Raw genomic sequence first — 22,093 nt, forward strand, 5'->3', positions numbered from 1 at the left:
GGGAAAGTTTTACATGGAATGAAACTTTCAAATGGAACATTTGAGAGTGTTTAATTAGCCTTTTTAATCAAAGGGAGAAATACCCTGAGCTTTGCTATGGCCAGTGAACTTCAAATTTCTTTAAAGACTGTCAGGAATGGGCTCTGCATAAAATAATCAAGTTTTTTAAAAACAATTTGTTTATTTAAATTAGTTTAAAATAATTTGTTTATTTAAAATTTCTACAGCCTCTAGATCTCAATAGCAATTGCCTCTCTGATTTTGAGCTGAAATAAACACTTTCTGGTGATATCATTATCAGGCTGTTTAGGTTTGAGCAGGATTGATTGGTATTGGCCTCACAAAAGGACAACTGCTCATTTTAAATCATCCTCCCATCTCACCTAGCCAAAGCTATCTCTTCATTCAATTAGAATAGAGCTAGAAGGGACCTTGGAGGTCTTCTAGTCCAGCCCCCTGTTCAATCAGGAGGACCTATACTATTTCAGACAAGTGTTTGTTCAGTCTCTTCTTAAAAACCTCCAGTGCTGAAGCACTCACAATTTCTGAAGGCAAAATTTTCCACTAATTGTTCTCACTGTTAGGAAGTTTCTCCTTAATTGCAGGTTGCTTCTCTCCTTGATTAGTTTCCATCCATTGTTTCTTCCCAAGTGACATTTTTCTGGTCTATTATTATATTTGAGACAGTAAGTTATAGCATAGTGGTGACAGGATCATAAACTGAATGAAATGTTCAACAGACTTTCAAAATACTTACTCATTTTTTGGAAAATTAATACGGTAAACATTGAGATCCTTTAAATTCTGACAGTGTTGTATACAATAGCTGAGGTTCATCAATTCCATTTCAGACTTGCAGCGAACAAATATTTCAGTGATATCACATACTGCACTTTTTATAAAATTATCATCTTGTGTCTCATATAAATAACTAAACATTTCTTCTTCACATTTATATCCCCCTTTTCCTAGATTATTTTTCACCCAGTCTAACATGGATTTTTTATTGTTAGGAAAAAATGTCCATCCAAATTTTTTTTTCAACTCTCTCATTTTTTCCCCTTCATTTAAAAAACCAAAGAGGAAGCGAAATCCTACTGCAAAATCAGTCCTAAAAGATGTATGTGTTTCTAATAATGTCTGCAAATTTTTATTCCGAATTTTAGAATGCTGCTTATCTTCTTCTTCTAGGACATAAAACAGAGCAGCAAAAAACTCCTGGAAGCTTAAATGAATAAAGCTGTAAGTTTGAATACAATCAATGTCCCTTTTGAAGAGGCTCTCATTCAGAAAAAGGGGGAGGGAGTTTCCCTGATCTAAAATGTGCTTTTTGATTTCTTTCTCAATAAATAGTATTTGCCGTTTGCAGATTCCTTCTGCAGCCAAAGAGCATAAGCCTTTCACATTGGTTTGGACATCCTGTTTGGATTCTTTATGGTGATACTTTAACAAACTGGAGAGATACAGCATATAGATTTCAGTGAGGGTGTATGGTGTCTTCTGAAGATCTTTGCTTCTCTCCATCTCTTGTTTCATCACTGTGCAGATGATCCAGCTCACAAGGGGAATGACACACATGGTGAAAAGCGTATCATTTTGTTTAACAAATCTGAGAACTTGAGTTGCTTGGTCTTTATTTTCAAAAAAATTGCAGAAATATTCTTCTCTTTCCTCTGTAGAAAATCCCAGTATCTCAAAATAACCCGGGTGCTCTAAACATTGATGGAGTTTCTCCAAAGCAGTTGGTCTTGTTGTGATTATGAGAGAGGATTTAGGAAAAAGCTTTTTTTGAAATAAACTGCTCAAAAGAATTCTCACCGGCTTCTTCTCCCAGGGATCAAAGCAAAAGGAATCTTTGGACTGATCAAAGGAATGCCTTAATTCATCAAACCCATCAATTATGAACAGAAGCTTTTCTTCATTCTTCAGTATGTTTTGAATGACATTTTTCAATGAGTGACCCTTGAGCCATCCTTCTGAAATTATATCTGCAATGCTACTCTCCTCTGCCTCTGCATGGAGATTCATCTTTCTACAGCAAATATAGAAAACATAATTAAATTTGTCCTGGTAAAGTTGTTGAGAAGCCCAATCAAACATGATTTTTTTGGCCATTATGGTTTTTCCAATTCCTGCAGCTCCCTGTAACACAATAACTTGTGGAATTAATCCATATTTATCAGGGTTAAATAACGCTTCAATGCTGGTGGAAGACTCGACTCTTTTGCTGATGATTTCACGATGTTTCCATCCCATAGCAAGAATTTCATGTTCTCTCTCCTCCTTAGATGGGTGATAATCTAGGATCATTAGCTTTGAGTATCTCTCATTCAAGAGCACATATTCATTTGGAACAGAATTAGGATCTTTCATTGTTTCAAATTTTTTTTAATGTAGTCTCTGTAATCTAAAGAAAGAATGAATAAAATTAGAATTGTGAAAAATAAGGCTTGCACATGACACTTAATCAAGTGTTTTGTCTGTGTATTTTCTCCTTGAAGCCACCCCCATCCACCCTCTGGATTAATGTGTTGAAGGAAGTTGTAAGATACTTTGCTAGTTGGCTTGTCAGAATTGATGTGAATAGGCAAATACTTGTTAATTAGTACATTAAATATTTATCATTTTTAAACTCTTTATTCCACACAACATTTTGCAAATGATTGCATCAAATAATAACAGGTTATATAAAGTTCTTTCTTTGGATTTTGATAGATGGATATTTTTAAATATTATCCCCCTTGGATATAGTAAATATTCTCAGAATGCGTGTAATTCCCAGCATACTTCATATTTAGGGTGGATTGGTTTTTATTCACAAAGGGAAAACACACACACACACACACACACACACACACACACACATGTGCGAGATGATTAATTTTCCACAATGAAATATGTTCTTCAATAAATTTCTATGGTGTTCTTCAATTCAAACTGTCTATTTCTACATATCCTTTTCAACATATCTTTAAGAAGATGCAGTTGTTATTAAAATATGAGGTTTCGATTTCCCAAATTCTGAATTATACAACTATGCATACTGATGATACCAAATTTGCAACAATTACATTCAGCATAAATTCTTTCTCCTAAGTCCTCTCTCTCTCTCGTGGATGTGTGTATGTTTGTGTGACATACATACATACATACATACATACATACATACATACATACATACATACATACCATGTTTCCCTGAAAATATGACCTGTCCTGAAACTAAAGCCTTGCCACATTTTTTGCGTGGGCAAAAATATAAGCCCACCCCTGAAAATAAGCCCCCTGGACAATCCCCTCCTCCAGCGAGGCAGAGCACTCCTCGCCAACCTAGTGGTTTCCCAAAGGCCCAGCTGCGGGAACAAGGTGGGGGGGCAAAGGGACTCCTGTTTCTTGGTGCTTTCAGGGTACTGCTAGGTCGGTCAGCGGCGCTGTGCCAAGCTGAAGAGGGGGGGTTGTGGGGCAGCTGCTCTCTTGCGAGCAGGATCCCAAAGAGCCGGGCAGAGCCTCAAGGTTGAATGGCTATGTTGCACTGTCGCAGCAGCAACACAGCAGCCATGAGGTGGCCATGATCGCGAGCAGCTGCAAGGCAACCCCCCTTTCCAGCCAGGTACAGTGCCGCTAACTGATCTAGTGAAACCCGGAAGGCACCAAGCAACATGAGCACCTGTTTGCCGCCCCCCGCTTCCCGCGGCTTGGCGCCTTTGGAATGCCCCTAGGTGAGTGAATGGGGCTCTGCATGGCTGGAGAGGGGGGTTGTCCAAGAAGCTTTTCTGCTCCCCGCTCGAGCAACTCACAGGATCACAATGCCCTTGGCAAACTCTGCAGAGCCAGGGCATCTCCACTGCTGGCGCCGCCTGCCGCTTAGTTTTTTTTCGGCTTTCAAAGCACGGAGGATGGATGCCACTCTGGGAGTATACTCTATGGTTGTGGGCTGCAGAGCGTACATTCATAGAGCGTACTCCCAGAACGGCATCCGTCCTCCATAGCGGCTTCCAAAGCACAGAGGTAGGATACCGCTCTGGGAGTATGCTCTATGGTTGCATGCTTTGCAGCCCACAACCATAGAGCATAGTAAAAGAGCAGCATCCGTCCTCTGTGCTTTGAAAGCCGGAAAAAACCAAGCGGTGGGCAGCATCAGCAGCAGAGATGCCCTGGCTCTGCAGAGTTTGCCAAGGGCATTGTGCCCCATTCACTCTCCTAGGGGTATTCCGAAGGCGCTGAGTTGCGGGAGGCAGAGGGTGGCAAACAGGCGCTTGCGTTGCTTTGTGCCTTCTGGGTACCGCTAGATTAGTCAGCGGTACTGTGTCCAGCTGGAAAGGGGGGTTGCCTGGCAGCTGCTCCCAATCATGGCCACCTAATGGCTGCTGTGTTGCTGCTGTGACAGAGCAAAATAGCCATTTGACCCTGAGGCTGTTCGGGAGCTTGGTCGCAAGGGAGCAGCTGCCCAGCAACCCAAAAACAATAAGCCCTGCCCTTTAATAAACCCAAGGCCATATTTTGTTCGGGGAAACATGGTACATACATACATACATACATACATACATACATACATACATACATACATGGCATTTTAGTTACTTAGATTGACACTGCCTTCAGAATATAATAGATTACTAGATAATCCACATCACTATTACATCAAGCTCAATATCATGATATATCATATCCAAAAATTTGTATTTTGATTCCTTTTCCTATGTTAAATCAATGTAATGTAATAATCAGGATGTCAGGTCCCTGTCAGAATGCTGCCCTTCTGAAGAGTGGGGGAGGATTTGTGCGTTGAAAGTTTGGCATGCTTTCACTTTTGATGTAACTGCTTGGGGTTTTGAGGGGAGGGAGAAAGGGCCATCTGCACAGGCTGCCTCTCAGCCGGTTCCAGCCTGGTATTCCAAGTCACAGTGGTCCTAGGATAACCTCTTCTCATCATCCAGCTTCGGAGTTTTAAAAACACTTCTGCAGCACTTTAATGGCTACTGATGGACATGGAGCATTGGGGTGAGGGTTGATGGGAATAATTAGCATAACGGTTCATGCATGAATTTCAGACTTCGCCTAACTTCTTTGCAATCACTACTTCTCAATAAAAGTTCCTTTTCAAATGCAAACTGTTTCAAGAGACTTGCTTTCTTGTTTTAAGGACATATTTTATTTTCCTTTTCATTTCATACAGTCACATATATACTGTGCATAACCGGGGCCATATAACATTGAACAATAAACACAGCCATTCTTGTCAACAATGCTCCCCAAAATATAAACCCAATATACCACTTCAACCCTCCATACACCCTTTCTTTCACCCCCCTCCAACTTTCCTTTCTCCCCTCCAACATTCCCCTCTACCCTACTTCCCCTCCCCCTCTATCACTCCTCTCTCCCAATACACTCCCTCCCTTCCATCTCACCCTCCCTCCGATCCTCTCTCCCACCCTCTCTACCCCTCTTTCTTCTTTCCCTCTGCTCCTCCCTTCGGTGTATTTCTACTATCTATCAATATATTCAGCTTCCTATTTTTACACTAGAATTAAAAAAGCAACAGTATACAAGTGCAATCATGTTACTTTAAAATCTAGCGCATACTATATTTCCCCCCTCCCCCCCTCCCCCCCTAGGACCCCACCTCCCTCCCCCCCGACTTCCCAGAGCCCGTACATGGTATAGCTTTTTATCAAACACAGTCTAAAATATATTAAAACCAGGGAAATTAAAAAAAAAAGAAAAAAGAAAAAAAGTCAATAAAATCTCTGCGTTGAACTCAGCTTCTTGCCGTTACACAAACTTTAAGCAGTTTACATTATTCCTAATCTTAGTTGTTTGATTACCTGCAGGATTTCCCCAGAGGTTATTGGTTGGTTCAACTTTTGCCTGTACTCTTCTCTAACTAGGGGTATTTTCTCTTTATCTAAGTATCTGTCTATATCTAAACCCTTAATTTTGTCCCCTTTGTACAATTCTGTAAAAAAAAATTCCCGGAATGCCTTTTAAATCTCCTCCTGTTGAAACACCTCCTTCCCTCTATAACACAATTTGGATACATTTCAAATTTTTCTTTTAATTTCCTCTTCCAATTCTTTTTGTTTTTACCCTTGTTTATGTCTATGTATTTTGTTTATATTCATCAGTACTCCTCTCATATACGCTTTACTTGCATCCCCTACAAATTCCATGAATGTACCCTTATTCATATTCAGAACAAAGTATTCAGATAGCAATTTTTTACAATCATTAATATACTTTTCATATCTAAATAAGCTCTCATTCAACCTCCAAGACCTTCTTGCCTGCACTACCCTTCCCAATTCCGTCCAGACTGGGTTATGATCCGAAAGGACCCTCGCCGCAATCTTTGTCTTCTTCACCCTAGAAAATAAATCATTAGTGATTAGTATAAAATCAATCCTTGAAAGGGATTGATGTCCATCAGAAAAAACGGTGAAGTCATATGCCTCTGCATTTCTTTCTCGCCAAACATTTCTCAATTCGAAGTTGTCCATCAAGTCTTTTTCCCTTCTAGAATTAGGTCTAATGCGATATATCTTCCAAAGGGATCTGCTTCAATTAGTTCAGCCTTAATGTCTTTTCTTAAGTATACAACTATACCATTTTTCTTTTCCGTAGCAGAGGTCACAAAATATTGACCAAGTTCGGGGTTGAACAAATATTTTTGATCAGTTGATTTGATATGAGTTTCTTGCAGACAAATTATATCGTTCTTGAACTGTTTGAGATAGTGAAATATTTTCTTTCTCTTCTGTAGAGAGTTCAGACCACAACTCCTTGATCAATGGCCGGTGATTATTGAGGTTGTTGCATTGTACCTTGTTTTCCCATTCGTCTGGTAGTCATGCGGCTTTGTTCCCTGACCCCTTGCCCTTCCGGAAGGAGGAAATGGTGCTTTTTGTCTGGTAGTTGTGTGATTTGCTGTTTATCTTGTCCTTCTTGTGGTCTTTCTCCAGATCCAAATGATTCAGGGTGTCCCACCTTCAGGATCTTGTGATAGAAATTTCGGGCTTCCCATACAAAGTTGAGACGATATTTTTGCTTATCAAATGTAATTATAATACCAAATGGCACATCCCATCTATACTGTATCTGACGGTTTCTAAGTTCTTCCACTAGAAAAGCATAATCTCTCCTGGCTCTTAGCATTTGGGGTGGTATTTCTTTCAAGACAATCAAGTCCTGTCCGCCAATTTGAAGCCTGGTATTATAAGACTCTTGTAGTATCATGTTTCTGAATTCTCTTGTAGTGAAGTATATAATTACATCTCGGGGGAGTTGCTTCTGTTTTGCCACCCAAGAATCTGCCAGTCAAAGTTGGACCCCGGTCTTTTCATCAGACGGTTAAAAGCCTCTGAAAAAATCTGCTTCAAGTTCTCCTGTTTGTCTTCGCGCAGCCCCCTGACTCTTAATGCAAGCTCCATCTGTCTGTACTGTATCATAACAATTTGTTTTTCAGCGTTTTCAACTCTTTGTTGCACCACTTCAATTTTGGAAGTCAAATTAGTGTTGGCTTCATCAAGAACCTCTAGCTTATCTTCCATTCCAGAAACATATTCTGTCAATACAGTTACAAGTCCCAGCATATCATCATTTGTTTTGGCAATCCTAGTATCAAGCTTATCATATAAGTCTGCTTTAAGTTTCTTTATCTCCTCCCTGAATTCTCTGAAAGTTTCAAAAAAAAGTTCTTTCGTTAGCAAATCTCCAGTAGGGGGCATAGAGGGTGGAAGCTGCGACTTTGTGCCAAGTGTGTGAGATGTACTCCTAAGAAGGTTTCCCCGAATTTAATTTTGATGCCATTATATCTTTTCTTCAAACAATTATTCAAACTCTACTAGCCCGCTGTGTAGCTTACAAGGAAAAAAAGTATTAAGTCCCCCCTTTATTTGTTCTTAGAGGTTTTTCAAAAGGTTTCAGAAAAGGGCATTGTAATAAAGCAGGTTTCAAAAGATTAGCATTGTAACAAAACAGCTCAGCATATTCATCTCTGTTTGGAATGTCTCTATATTAACAAGGAGTCTTTTAAAACTTTTAAAAGTTGGTAGGAAAAAAGTCTTGTAAGCTCTTCAGAGAAGTGAAACTAATTAGTAAGAAACTGCTGGCTGGCTGTTCCTTTGATCTTTTTTATCACTGTTCTTTGCCGGATAGTTAGGAATGTGGCACAATCGCCATTCTAGGAGCTTATTTTTTAAGAAAAAAAAAACCCAAGTGCACGAAGGAAGCTCTTGTAAAAATGAAGCTAGGATTTTTTTTAAAAAAAAGGCAGATAAGGTTCTCAAATACGGACTCTGCTTGTATTAATCTCAAATAAATATATCAAAAATTGTCCTAAGCGGAGGTTCCTTACTTTGCGCCGTAATAAATACAGCAGGGGTTTCTGGCACGGAGATGTGATCAGCCTTGGTTGGCCCCCCTTCCATTCACAGCAAAAAAAAAAAAAAAGCTGCAAACTTCAAAGAAAAGCTCTTACCAGCTGGATCTCTCTCTCACTCTTCTTTGCCTGAAGAATGAGGTATCTACCAGGTATTTAGGCAGATAACGCGACCAGAAACCCAGGGGCAGCTCGTTAAGCTGCCGCCATCAGCAAGGTCCCGCCCCGGAAGTCGAAAAATCGAGAGACTTGCTTTCTTGAGAAGGTAGCTGAGGCAGGTTCTTACATTAGGTGGAGTCTGCAAAGTGGTCAACCCAGAGAGGCACCTACCCTACCATGGGGACTGTGCAACACAAAGCAGTGATCAAGAAGAAACTGAATTCTGGGGCAAAGCCTCTGCCAAGCCTCAATCAGGCACAAACTCTGCCAGATAGACAGAGGAAGCTGCCAGCCTAGGAGACTCAGCCAAGACTAGATGGCACATAAGTGTTGGGAAGAAGGACAACTGGGAAAGAAGGACAGAGGGAGTGACCTTTACCCAAAGCAATCACCAGCAGAGATGCAGAGAGGAGCTGGATGATGAGTAGGAGGAAGGGATGAACCCGACAATGCTCACCTCCTCATGAAGCAAGCCATGTGATACATGATGGATGCATTTCAAAACTTGAAGGCATGGGAGACCCTAACTCGCATGTCAGGGGCAATGGACGTCAGAACCAGCCAGGGGAGAGAGAGGGGGAAAACTCAGCCCTGGATACCATAGTATCAGTGACAGCCACCATGGTAGGAGCAGCAGCAATAACAGTGGGGACCTCACAGCTAGATGCAGGCACAGAAAATGCCCCAAGGCTAGGAGATGGTGCAGTTCCCCAGATATGAAGTCCTCCCCGGGGCATGAAATTCGATGCACCCTCAACAATTGGGTTTTTTCCTAGTTCAGGTACATTCAAGAATATGGTAACAAAATCCCTATCAAGGGAGCTAAAGTCAGAGTCCTCATTCTGTCACTAGAAGGGACTGCAGCCAGGTCAATGATTACTCTACACAATGCCAATGCCCCTGAGCTGCAGAACTTCAATCGATTCATGACTGCCCTGAGATGGCGATTTGAAGACTGGAAAGCCAGAGACCACATCAGAAATGTAAAGCAAAAGTGCAGACCAGCAGTGGAATACACAGAGGAATTTCAGGATCTGACCTGTCACTTCAACTGGCTGGAGGACATCCACATGAGTTGCTTCAGAGATGAGCTGAATAATGACCTGCATATCATATATGTCACCTCCATAACTGGTGTGGGTGGTGGAAATCGACCAAAACCAAAACAACTATCATAGCAGCAAGGCATGGAAGAGGTTTCTCCTGGAGAGAAAGAGGGAAGCCACCAAACTGCGAGCCCAGCCAAAGTACTTCTCTGCCTCAAATGCAGAAAAGAAGGCCATCAAGCAGCAGAGTGCTGAGCAAGCCACCCTATCAAGAAAGGGGAACAAGCACTGGGAGGTAAAGTGGTGAGACCGCAATCATGCACAAAGGAGATGGCCCTCAAAGGTTTGGAGGTCGTGGCATTCACTTCCTCCCCCAAACAAGAGGAGAGAACTCTGGCTCCACCAAAGGAAGACCAGGGACTATCTGACAGTGATTTGGATGACAACCTCTTGGTAAGTGGCCTCACGGCACCTGTAACTATGCCCATAGAATTACACCTCTCAGGAAATAGTCAGAAAACCTCATTGAGAGCCCTTCTAGACTCAGGGTGCATCAGGTGCTTAGTAAGCCCAGTTCTGGTGGAGAAAATGGGGATTCATCTAAGGAGGCTAAAAACCCCAACTGCAATTTGCCCTCTTTACATTTTAGTAGCTGGGGGCATTCTTGCCACGTTTGCCACTGAACACTTAGTGATGTAGATGGGTGCCCACTCAGAGACTAAAACTTCATAGTCTCCCTGAAGATGGAGAGGCCTCTGGTCCTGGTACTAGCTTTCATTGAAACAGTGGAACCAACACATGGACTGGAGGGGTTACTGAAATTCTCACCAGGCAGCAAGCCCCAGTACAATTAAGAATGTGAGACTGAGAGAGTTCTTCACCGAGAGGTGGGAGCTGCAATGCAAGGGAAATCTTTCCCAGCCATCCCAAGGGAGTATCAGGACCTGAGGGAGATGTTTAGTGAAACGAGGTTGGACGAACTTCTCCCTCATCAGCCTACAGACTGTGCCATCAACTTTCTCCCAGAAGCTAAGTTGTTGAAACCAAAGGTCTGCACAATGACTCCCAGAGAATTAGATGAGCTCCCTGCATTCATTCACAAAAACCTAGCTCAGGGTTTCATCCAACCAGCCAGACACAGAGTGGATGCTCCAGTCCTATTTAGGGAAAAAGGACTGATCTTTGTGCCTCTGTGGTTTATCACAGAGGGCTGAACATAGTCTGTGTAGAAAATATGCACCCCCTTTCCCTCATGAAGGATATGTTGACCATTTGGCAAAGGGGAAATTTTATAAAACAGTTGGACTTGTGGGAGGCTTACTACCACATTAGAATCAGAGGAGGAGATGAGTGGAAAATTGCTTTCAACTGTCCATTGAGCTGTTTCTGATTTAGGGTGCTTCCCTTTGGACTACAAGGGGTGTCCACAGTATTCATGCAGCTGATAAATGAAGTCCTGTATGAGCACCTGTATAAAGGGGTGTTGCTTTATCTAGATGACATTTTAATTTACACAATTGGACGAACCTTACAAAACCTACAAGCTTCATTAAACATGATTCAGGAATTTATGATAAAAACACAAGAATCAAGAATCAAAAATCACCAGGAAATGAAAGATGATCTACAGGAAGTGAAACATGATATAAAGAAGTTGGATGATAGAATGGGGAAGATACAGGAAACAATAGTAAAAAATGAGTAGGAAATAAAACTGGTAGAAGCAAGGACTTGCTTGTAGGGTCATTTTTCATCCTATAGAGCCTTCAGGGAAGCCTCCAGAAGGCCCTGGAAGGCTCCGGAAGGCTTAAACCGGCTCTATGAGCAAACCGGAAGTCCGTTCCCAAACTTCTGGTTTGCCCATAGGGCCGGATTTTTGCGCTCCGGAGACTTCAGGGAAGCTCCTGAAGACTCTGGAGGGCCTCTGGGGTGGAGGCTGTTTGCGCCCTCCCCAGGCTCCTATAAAGCCTCTGGAGCCTGGGGAAAGCAGAAAAAGCATGCAAAAAAGGGATGTCACGCCTGTCATGCGCACATGTGCACTGGGGTGTGTGTCGCGCATTACCTTATGGGTGAGGCATGACCCTCTGCGCTCCCCCCGCTTATGGCATGTGAGTCAAAAACAATTCGCCATTGCTGGCTTATACAATAAGAAAAGACAAAGATAAAAAGAAACAATATACAGAGCTCCAGGAGAAACTGGGGAAATTAGAATATAAAATCCAGAAAGAACCTCAAAACCAGGAAGTTGAAGAAGAAAAAGAAATAATAAAACACAGATTAAATTTAATTACACAAGAAGTGGCCCAGAAAATTAGATCAAGTGGACAAAATTATTTTGAAAATGCCAACAAACCGGGGAGATGGCTAGCCTATAAACCAAAAAAAGAAAATAAATTAATAAAGCAACTAGAGGATGAAGAAGGGGTGATACACTACCAAAAGGAAGAAAAAAAGCATAGCAGTAAGATACTTTCAAATACTGTATAGCCTAGAGAAAATAGAAGGGGAGGATATTAAAAGATACCTACAGAAGAGGAATCTTCCAACCTTACCGGAAACAACAAAGGAAACACTAAATGAGAGAATAATGAGACTAGAATTAAAAAGGGCAATCCAAAAAAAAAACAAAAAAACCCAAACCCCAGGTCCAGATGGAATTCCAGCAGAATTCTCTAAAGAATTGCAAAAATCATTAGAGAACATATTATTTGAAATGTATGCCATATAACACCCCAGATTGTTGATAGGAAAGACAAAAAAGTCTGGCTAGTGGATGTGACAGTCCCTGGAGACAGAAGAATAGAAGAGAAAGAATGGGAGAAGATAACAAAATACGAAGACCTACATATAGAAATAGAATGACTGTGGCAAAGGCAAGCAAGGGTAGTACCAATAATAATAGGTGTCTTAGATGAAATCCCAAAACAACTGGAGCACCACTTGAACATTATTGGCATTGACAAAGGGCCATTAGTCAATTGCAAAAGGCAGCTTTACTGGGAGCAACTTTCATCCTGTGACTATCTATAACACCATCAAATATCCATATCTACCTAACCCAGGTTCTTGGTAAGATCTCGATAGGTAGACAAAAATGCCAAATCCAGTCTGAAAATCTGGCTGACAATGCAATGAATCCAGGGGTGGGTTTCAAAAAATTTTACTACCTTTTCAATGGGCATGGCTAGGTGGGGGAGGGGAAGCATGTGACTGAGTGGGTGGGGCCAACTTGACATCACTCATGCACATGCCCACTCAGTCACATGCCCCCCACTTAGCAATGCCCATCTAACTGGGCAAAAATTTCTGTTTTGCCAGCTCGCAGGCTGGCAAAGATATCTCACTTTCACTACCGCCGCAACTGCTTCTACTTCAGCACTGAACAGTCCATGACCTCCCCCTACAAACTGATGCCACAGGAGGGCAGGAAAGAAGACAGTTTTGGGAGAGACCTTTGTAGGAGCCAGGGCTGTCCATAACAGGCTAGGTGAATTAGCTAAGGATCAAAAGGATAGAATAAAAGCTATCTGAATTTAAGAATCCTAGTGAACATTTGCCATAGCCATATCAAAGAAAACAGCCCTGAGGAAAATCAGATAAAAAAGACAGCTCTGAGAATAACCAGAGTGTTGGAATTCATTTCAAGTATTTGTGTGAAAAGCAACCTCCGTTATCTGAGATACAAACATACAGAGATAAAAAGACCTCGCACCAAAAGATATCTTTTCTGATACTACTGATTTACTATGCAAAGCCTCATGTAACAAAAACCTGTTACTCCCTGCTGTGATTTACAACTATCTATCTCCTCAATGTCATTTAGCTGTAAATCTTTTGTTCCCCTTCCTGCCCTCCCTTTTGCCAGGATGTGATTTGTAGAATACTGTGTTGGTTTATTTTGTGCCATCTGTTGATTATATATGTCCTTTGATACATTCCTTCTGATAACGATGTAATTAGCTTTCTTCTAATAAAAGGCACTCTGTAGGAACAGAGAATTTGCCACTTTGCCCAGACCGTTGCCTTCGTGTCTTATTGGGGAGCCGTCTAAGGAATTGGATCGCAAAGTGGACCGCTGGTTGAAGGGACCCCCGCAATCCTTGCGAGCGCTGTCTCTTCAGACCTTCCCTCCCCCTCCAGAGGGAGGAGGCGGGCTGGTTTGAGCATAGGCTGGCAGTTTATGTTCAGTGCCTCCTTCACTTGAGGGGATGGGCACAGCAAGACACATGTCATAGCAGAACCTGCACCGCCTGCCTAGGTGAAGACAGTGTGCGGGGGGAATTCTCTCCCCCTCCCTCCCTACCTCTCCCTCCCTCCCTCCCTCTCTCTCTCTGTCTCTCTCTCTCTTACATGGTCGATCAGTCCGGCACGCATGAGGCAGAAAATTCCTGGGCACTGATCCCTATCAGAAAAGAGAGAGAGCACTGGGCAGGAGCCACAGGAGGAGGAGGGTGGTGGCTCTTCTTCTTCTTCTTTGCCTCTGCCCAGAGAAAGATGCTCCCGGAGCAAGGAGACCAAGAGAAGGAGGCTCAAGGTGGCTCTCCACCCTAACCTAGAGGCAGCCAGGGATTGCTCTCGCCCTCAGACAACAGCTCCACCTCCTCAAGCCTGGCAAGGAAGCCCGCTCCTCCCATTCTTCCATCAGATCACAGATCTCCTGAGCGAACTCTTCCATCCTCAGCTGTTGTGAAGAAGTGGTGACTCTGGGTGCACCATGCCTGCTTCATTCTTTTTAGAGAGCCATTTTGCATCTTGTTTACAAAACAGATCTCAAAGAGAATGAAGCAGGCGTGGTGCCCCCAGAGCCACAGGTTCTTCGCAACAGCCGATGACCTCTTCTGCTTGGAGCTTCAGGTGGTGGGGGTGAGCTCTCAGCACTTTTTCCACTGACAGGAAAAAATGTTGAGGGGGATCCTTGCTTACTTTTCACCTACTGCTTGGAACTCGTCGACTCGCCCACCTCTGCTTAGAGCTCCAGGTGGCTGGCGATAGAGTGGGGATCCCAATTACATTTGTATAGAAAAGGAATCAATAACCATTGCCATTTATGAGATATAACAGGAATCATATCTCATTTAAAAATACATTTTTGAAAAGTCTTAATATTATTATATTTGGAACAGAGGTTATTATATGCTTCAGATAGATTTGGGCTTTAATTTTTGGTGATGGCTATATTCTTTGACTATTTCATGGAAATTGTGGCTGGAAAACAAAAATGGATTCTCTCTGCCATTCTTAGCAGTAGGAGACTTTTTGTTTAAGATTACAAAGGAACATTTATGGCCTCAATTAGCCAATGGAGAGAAGACTTCATGTTACTTACAAATTCTGAATGAATTGTGTACTAACAGAAATTATCCATGAACAATGATAATATAATACTAGAAACATTGTTGGGTAATCGTTTAAATATTTCCTTATCTAAGCAGAAAAAGAGAATGACAAGGGAGAGCAAAAAAACCAATGGGGCCAAACTTCCTGCCGGCTTCCCCACTGAGTTTCCTTTTGGGAAGCTGGCAGGAAGTATTGGAATCCTCCCTCCCTCCCTTTCTTTTTCATGGTCAGCACCACAAAACCTCCTGGAGTTTTTCCCATTCACAATACTTTGCATAGATGGGGAAGAAGGAAAGGAAATGCTCATGCTGAATTAGTTTTAAACATAATTCATTGACACTTTGAATGATTCGTGCCTTACCTGATAAATCTGGAAGTTGGTGAGCATCAACATCTGCAACAAAAGATGGATTAGAATTAGTGAAATACGCATAAAATCATAGAGTACTTTTTTAAAAAAATAAAAGAAATGCATGGGTTTATAACTTCTATGAATGTCTAGTAATATCACCTAGACTTATATACTGTTTCACAGTGTTTTATAAGTGTCTTTAAGTGATTTACAGAGTCAGCATATTGCCCCCAACAATCTGGGTCATCATTTTACTGACCTTGGGTCAAACAGGGACTTTGTGGGGTCCCTGAGATCAGCAAGATGTAGCCTTCCCGTTCACTGTCTCTTCAGGATGGTTTAGGTCCGATTGGACCACCCAGCGGAAAAAGTATTGGCAGTGGTCTCGGAGCATCGAGACCACACGTCCGTATTGTTGGGAGGTTGGCTCCTCCTCCCAGACATTAGAGTCTTAAAGCTTACTGAGATTTCTTGCCACCACTAAGTCTCCTCTGCCAACTCGGTGCCCTCATTTCTTCACAGGACATCTCAACACTGGACATTCACTTCAGGATTACTTACTGCAGGCGCTGGATGGACAGCTGGGTGAGTTAGCAGGTGAGTCAGCAAATGGGCTGTCAGAGGGGAGCAACAATGGGAGGGCACTGGATGGAGAGCAGGCATGAGGGCGAGCAAGCGGGCTGTCAGAGGGTGGCAGCGGTAGGTTGGCTCTGCCCTGAACACTGAACTGGAGGTTCAGCTGCAGCAGAGGAAGGGGTGAGGGTGGGGAAGAAGTGGCAGGTGGGGGCTTCCTATTTTGACACTCCCCACTGGTGCCTCTGCACCTTGGGCTTCGCCAGTTGGGGAGCAACTGAACAGATATTCAGAGGGCAGATAGCAGCAGCACTGAGTGGGGTACTTCCCATTTTGATCCTCTTACCACTGCTGTTGCCTCTGCAAATTGGTTCTGGACTGAATGGACAGCTTGGCTGTGGTGGTGAGCGGGCAGTGGGCTTCTGCCACTCTGAGAGTTTTTAAAGTGCCACTGCCCTGCCAGTTTCTTTCTATGCTGCGGCTTTGCCAGGTTTTTTTTTTACAGCGACACACCTCTGCACCTCTGCACATTTTTTTAAAGCACTGTGGCTCTGCCATTTTTGCTATGCTATGGCTCTGCAAGACTTTTTTAAGTACTGCTGCCACATTGCAAGGGTTTTTTGTATATGGATGGAAGTGTTGTAAATAAAATCTGGCAGAGCTTTGGCACTAAAAAACTTGTAAAGCCGCAGCATGGGGAAAAAATGGCAGAGCTGCAGAGCTTTAAAAAAAACCTTGCAGAATGGAAGATGCCCCACCACTGCCCACATCCCACCACATCCAAATTGCCCTTTTGGATTGAGGCCCAGAGGCAATGGAGATAGTTGAGGGGGGTCAAAATAGGAAAGCCCCTGCCTACCTCTGCCTTCCCACCCTCTGCCCCATCCCCTCCTGCAGCTGAACTGCTGATTCAGCATTTGGGTGGAGCCAACCTAACGCCATCACCCTCTGACAGTCTGCTCCCTCTCCCTTCCACCCAGCTCTCCACCCAGCATCCCATCCAATACCTCTTCCCTCTGACAGCCCACCTACCCACTCATCTATTTCTTATGATTGGTTGGGTGGCAGGTAGTGTATACCTATGGCAATGTCACTATTTTTTCCTTTTATGTAAAGCGATATACATTCTTGGTTTTTTTTAAATCTTTCATCATGGACATTTCTGTAGATGTATTTGCTTACATAGAGTGCAACTGCACCTTCTCGTTAGATCTGTTTCTTTTGAACAATATGCATCCACCCATCAGTACATTTCAGTCATAAGTTTCATCCTACCAAGTTTCTGTAATGGCAACCATATCATGGCACCTTCTGTACTATTCCTTCTAGTTCACCCTGTATATTCCCCAAACTTTGTATAAAAGCATCTGAGACTTTTCTGCCTGTCCATGGGTGTGTTTCCTGCATCTTCTACTTGGTGTTTGAGATTTTCTTTTTTCTCATCACTACCTACCTGATTGTTTGATTTGTTCTCTTTGGGTTTATGATTGGTTTTGTGTTCTAGACTTTCTAAAGTCACCCTCCCCTCTCAATTTTAGTTTAAAGCCCTTCTAGTGAGCCAGTTGTTTTCAGAGTACAAGTAATCCCTGGTTAAGAGCGTTCCCTTAGTGAATGTTCAAAGTTACGTGATAATACTCCATAGTGTTTACAAACAAGTCGCAAGTTATGAATATTGCAACATCATGGCAGTTGTTCACTTTTATGAACTGCTGCAGAGGCTCTGCCACGTTCCCCCTACATATCCCCCCCCCCCCCCCGGCTGGGTGTTCACAGGAACTTTGCTTGTGGAGACTCACTTACCTCACGAAGATCTGCTCTCTGTTGAAATTTCTTTGCCTACTTCATTGCTTTAGGCTTTGGATGAATTTGCAAAGAACAGAGGCCTAACGAACCACAAGATCATGTGAGATCAGTAGTGCGAGATCTTGTGCTAATTATCTTGCATGGTCTCACACTTTAGGTCTCTATTCTCTGCAAATTGAAGCCTGGACATTTGCAAATGGAGGGAAAGCTTTGGTCCTTCAGGCCTTCCCTCCATTTGCCGTTTCCTTGTCAAAGCCTGTGTGGAGATTGCATTCCTGTAAGCTTTGACAGCCCTTTGCAAAAAGTCATTGTTGGCACCAGTGGAGGTTGAGAGGGGCAGATGCCTCCATCTGAAGCTCTGTTACTGCCAGCAAGGGCTTTTTGAAAAGGGCTGATGAAGTCTACAGGGATACAATATTCAAGTGTTTGCCAATGAGAAAGGAGGCCTGGAAACCAATGAGCATCCTTATGGGCTTCTTTTCTCACTGGAAAACTGCTTGGTGAGGCCTCCCGTAATTAAACAGGAAGCCGGAGGGTTGCACGCGGCCTCCATTTTCATCACCAGAGGCTTCATCAAGCAAAAAAAGAGGAAGCAGGCCAAAAAAAGGCTGGAGAGAAGACAGATCATCATAAGGTAAGTCACCCAGGGCAGTCCCCCACCTCCCCAGGGGAGGGAGAATGAGGAATCTGTGGGTCGTGGGAAACCTTGGGTGCTCTTAGGTAGATGGCCTGTTCCATCACTAGGCTCCCCCATGGCCTTTCCCATCCTGAGATACCTCATGTGCACTTAACAAACTGCACATTCAATAATTGAGTGATCTTGTTCAAGGTATGAGATTCACTCCCATGAAGCCTCAGATTGCAAATGGAATATACAGGCTCCATTACATTTGTAACTCGAACACTACCTATACATTTCCTTCTGTTTTTCAAGTGCAGCCCATCTCTTGCCAAGAGTCCTTCATATAGATAATGTAGTTCATGATCCAGGAAACTAAAGTTCTCTTGGTGACACGAACCCTTTAGCCACAAGTTTATTTCTAGAATTCTTTTTCCCCCTCAATGGGTGTTGACCTTTCATTGGGAGTATTGATGAGAATACCACTTATGCCCCTAGCTCCTTAACATTTTTGCCTAGTTGCTCATAATCTTTCAATATTATGTTCAGGTTCTTGGTTGTGTCATTCATCCCTAGGTGAAAGAGGAGAAAGGAGTAGTTCTCTGTTGGCCTAATTATTTTGGTGAGGTTCTCAGCCACATCTTTGATTTTTGCTCCAGGGAGATAACATACCTCCCTAGATTGAATGTCTGGTCTGCAGATAGCTAGTTGTGTTCGTCTGAGAATATAATCTGCTATCATCAAAACTCATTTTCCTTTTTAGGGGGGGCAGTCTGGGGTACTTTTCTGTTTATCACAGATGTGTTTGATAATGTGACTTTTCAAGAGATATCTGATGATGTCTCTTTGTGTTTGCATGATGGTGTCTGCATGTGTTTGAGGGGGAGGTTGTGCATCTGCATGTTTTAATCAAGGGGCAGAAATCGATTGCTCAGAGGTAATAGGCCTACATTGGGATTGGTAAAATTGGGCAGTAGGGGTTTGTTATATGTATGCTGCTTATTTCTTTGATTGTCATGTTTCCTTCTTTGTGTGACATGCCTCCATTTATCTTCCTCCAAAGGTTTAGCCACAGGGTCAATTCCTCTAGGAGCTGTTTGTTCATTATTTGGCTCCATTTGGATATAACCTTGTTGCATAGGTTGGAATTGGTCTAGAGTTGCCTCTAGATCCTTTGCTATTTCTTCTAGTAGTTCATGTAGTTCACATTTAATACATTTATAATTTGGGTATTCTTTGGGCTTAAGCACACACATTGAATATATATTGCATACCACAATAGTGTCAGTCATTAGTTCAATGAGTTTGTTTCTTTTTTGCTGGATGCTTTAAGGGTTAAATATATACAGTTTATAAAAGTAGGAGATTTTTGTCTCAATATATATTTGAAGAAAAATATAATTTAAAAATGTTTCATTTTGGTAATTCATTGAAGGAATTAAGAAAATGCTACCTTTCTTTGTTCTCTGACTCCACCCACCATAACATGCCCTGCTCTCTTCCCTAGTAGCAACAGTAGCATCACAACCTATAAGATACTTTAATACTGTATTATGTCAGGAAGGATGCTGGAAAAAAGGATGGATTAAATTAAACTTTTAAAGATCTCTCTTTAATTTAGATCAGTGGACTAACATCTTTGGCTTGAACTTGGCCTATCCATTTAGTTTAACAGTGACAAGAAAATGTCAAGCTGAGTGATAATGCAGATGTTCCCTTAGATTTGATTTCAACCTCAAGACCTGGAATCTCAGACTGGGATAAAAGTTCCACTCTGAAATGCCAGGGAGCCACTGCTGATCCTAACCACCACCAACAAATCGGGTGAGGAATATTCAGTGGCAAAGAAATGATAATGGGTCTTTATTGCCATTTGATCTTAAATGGAGAGATCATTTCTATAATATGTTGGGTTTGCTTACCTTTCTGTCCAGTTTCTTCAAGTTTTTCTGCAAGATCATTTTTATTGCATTCTCGAAGGACATCAATGCACACCTTTAGAGCATCTTTTTCATAATGTTGACTCAGGAGATCTAGAATTTCTAGTGCTTCTGCTTTCTCCAGTGAAGCTTTAGAAATGTTTGGCTTTCCATTATAATCAATAGAATTTAGCCAGCTTTTAAATTCTTTTAATTCTTTCTCAAGGAGTTCATTCAATGCATTGTAAATTTTTTTTCTCACAGTGTTATTCATGTCAATTATGATGGATTATATCCGATCTAAAATTAAAATTAGAGAATTAAATTAATATTGGAAAATGAGATTTGAAGGCAACAGTATTCAAGTTAAACTAGTTAGCTCATTCACAAAGGCACAGCAGTTTATTTATCAATTCATTCATACTGGTTTCTGTATGTCACCTATTCCACACATTCTAGGCAGGCTATATTCCTATAAGGTAGACAGCACTCATCCTGACCTGAGATGGCAAGCTATAACCAAGAAGCCTGTCCTTCAGGTTTCCACCTGTCTTTTCCAATGATATGAACCCAGAGCTTTCCCCTTAGCTTTAACATAATGGGCAGACAGATTCCCCTTGAAGTAGCATATCCATGTTTGGAGCCACACAATTCAGAAGGTGCAAAAACACAGTAAACTGTTCCTTCTGGATTGTCAGAAAGGATGCCATGGACATGTAGAGGGTGTTTTCTCACTATCTAATCCCATTTATGTCATTCATAAGAGCAAACACTGTAACTTCCATCCCTGAACTCAGATCAAAAGAGATGCAGATACGGAAGTTGGAGATGGAATGATAACTATTCAAATGATGACTTTATATATACAAAAAAAAAAATAGTAGAAAGAAATAGTAAAGAAAGAGATATAGACAAAAGTGTGGAAAATAATAGAAAGCCAAGAAGATGAAAAAAGACTAAAAGAAGCTATTTCTGACCTTGTTTTACAATAATTACTTGATACAATTTCCCTCTCAAAATTACATAATATAGCTCCATTTCCCCAAATGCAGTCCTTTTAAACCAGTAAATCCAGGAGTTCATTTTTATCCATTTTGAGCAAAAAGTCGTTAAAGAGTTTTTAGCCTTTTATAAAGTGATTTTTCTTCCTTCCCTAATCAAACATGTCAATTTAGCCATTTATGAAAGTTCTACCACCATTGTGTTTCACTCCGCCATTGTGGCTATCTCTGTATTTTTCCATTTTTGCTCCCTGAAATTACCATATATAAAACCAATCACCCATGAGTCTTTTGTAATTGGTAATTGGGGAGGGGGCTTGATTAAAAATTTTATATTTTGTCAAAAGGTCACCCCAGGACACTGAAACCATCATAAATACGAATCTGTTGCCAAACAAAATTTTAATCACGTGACCATGAGGATGCTGCAACAGTCGCTAAGTGTGAAAAATGGTCGCAACGGTCGCTAAGTGTGAAAAATGGTCATTAGTCACTTTTTTCAATGCCATTGTAACTTTGGTCACTAAATGTTTTCCCCCTCCTTGAGACACCTCACTTCTTCCTTCATTCCTCTTGCTTATCTACCTTCACCTTATCCGTCTTCTGCTCTTTCCCTCTCTTCCTTCCTTTCTCCTTCCATCCTCTCTTCTTTCCTCACTCACTCCCTTCCTCCTTTTCTCTTCCTTCCTCCTTCCATTCTTTCAGCTTCCTTTCTTTTGCCTATCTGCCTTCTCTGTCTTTCTGCTCTTTCCATTTCTCTCTTCCTCTTCGCTTCTGTTCCTTCCTCCTTCCATCCTTTCACCTTCCCTCCTTCCTATTTCTTCCTTCTTCCTTCCTTCTGCCTATCTACCTTCACCTTCTCTGTCTTTCTGCTCTTTCCCTGTCTTCCCCTCTCCTCCCTCCC

The 22,093-nt window shown here is 42.0% G+C and overlaps 1 protein-coding gene across 1 annotated transcript; it reads right to left on the reverse strand.

Annotated features, from left to right (window-relative positions):
* Window positions 1-753: 753 nt before the first annotated feature.
* Window positions 754-20,462, reverse strand: LOC116505393 (NACHT, LRR and PYD domains-containing protein 12-like). Its single transcript, XM_032212610.1, is given in 4 exon segments — window positions 754-2,384; window positions 2,387-2,407; window positions 15,284-15,323; window positions 20,196-20,462. Coding segments are annotated over 4 exon segments (1,959 nt in total).
* Window positions 20,463-22,093: the final 1,631 nt, after the last annotated feature.

This window comes from Thamnophis elegans, chromosome 1, assembly GCF_009769535.1.
Source record: "Thamnophis elegans isolate rThaEle1 chromosome 1, rThaEle1.pri, whole genome shotgun sequence".
Classification (NCBI taxonomy): Eukaryota; Metazoa; Chordata; class Lepidosauria; order Squamata; family Colubridae; genus Thamnophis; species Thamnophis elegans.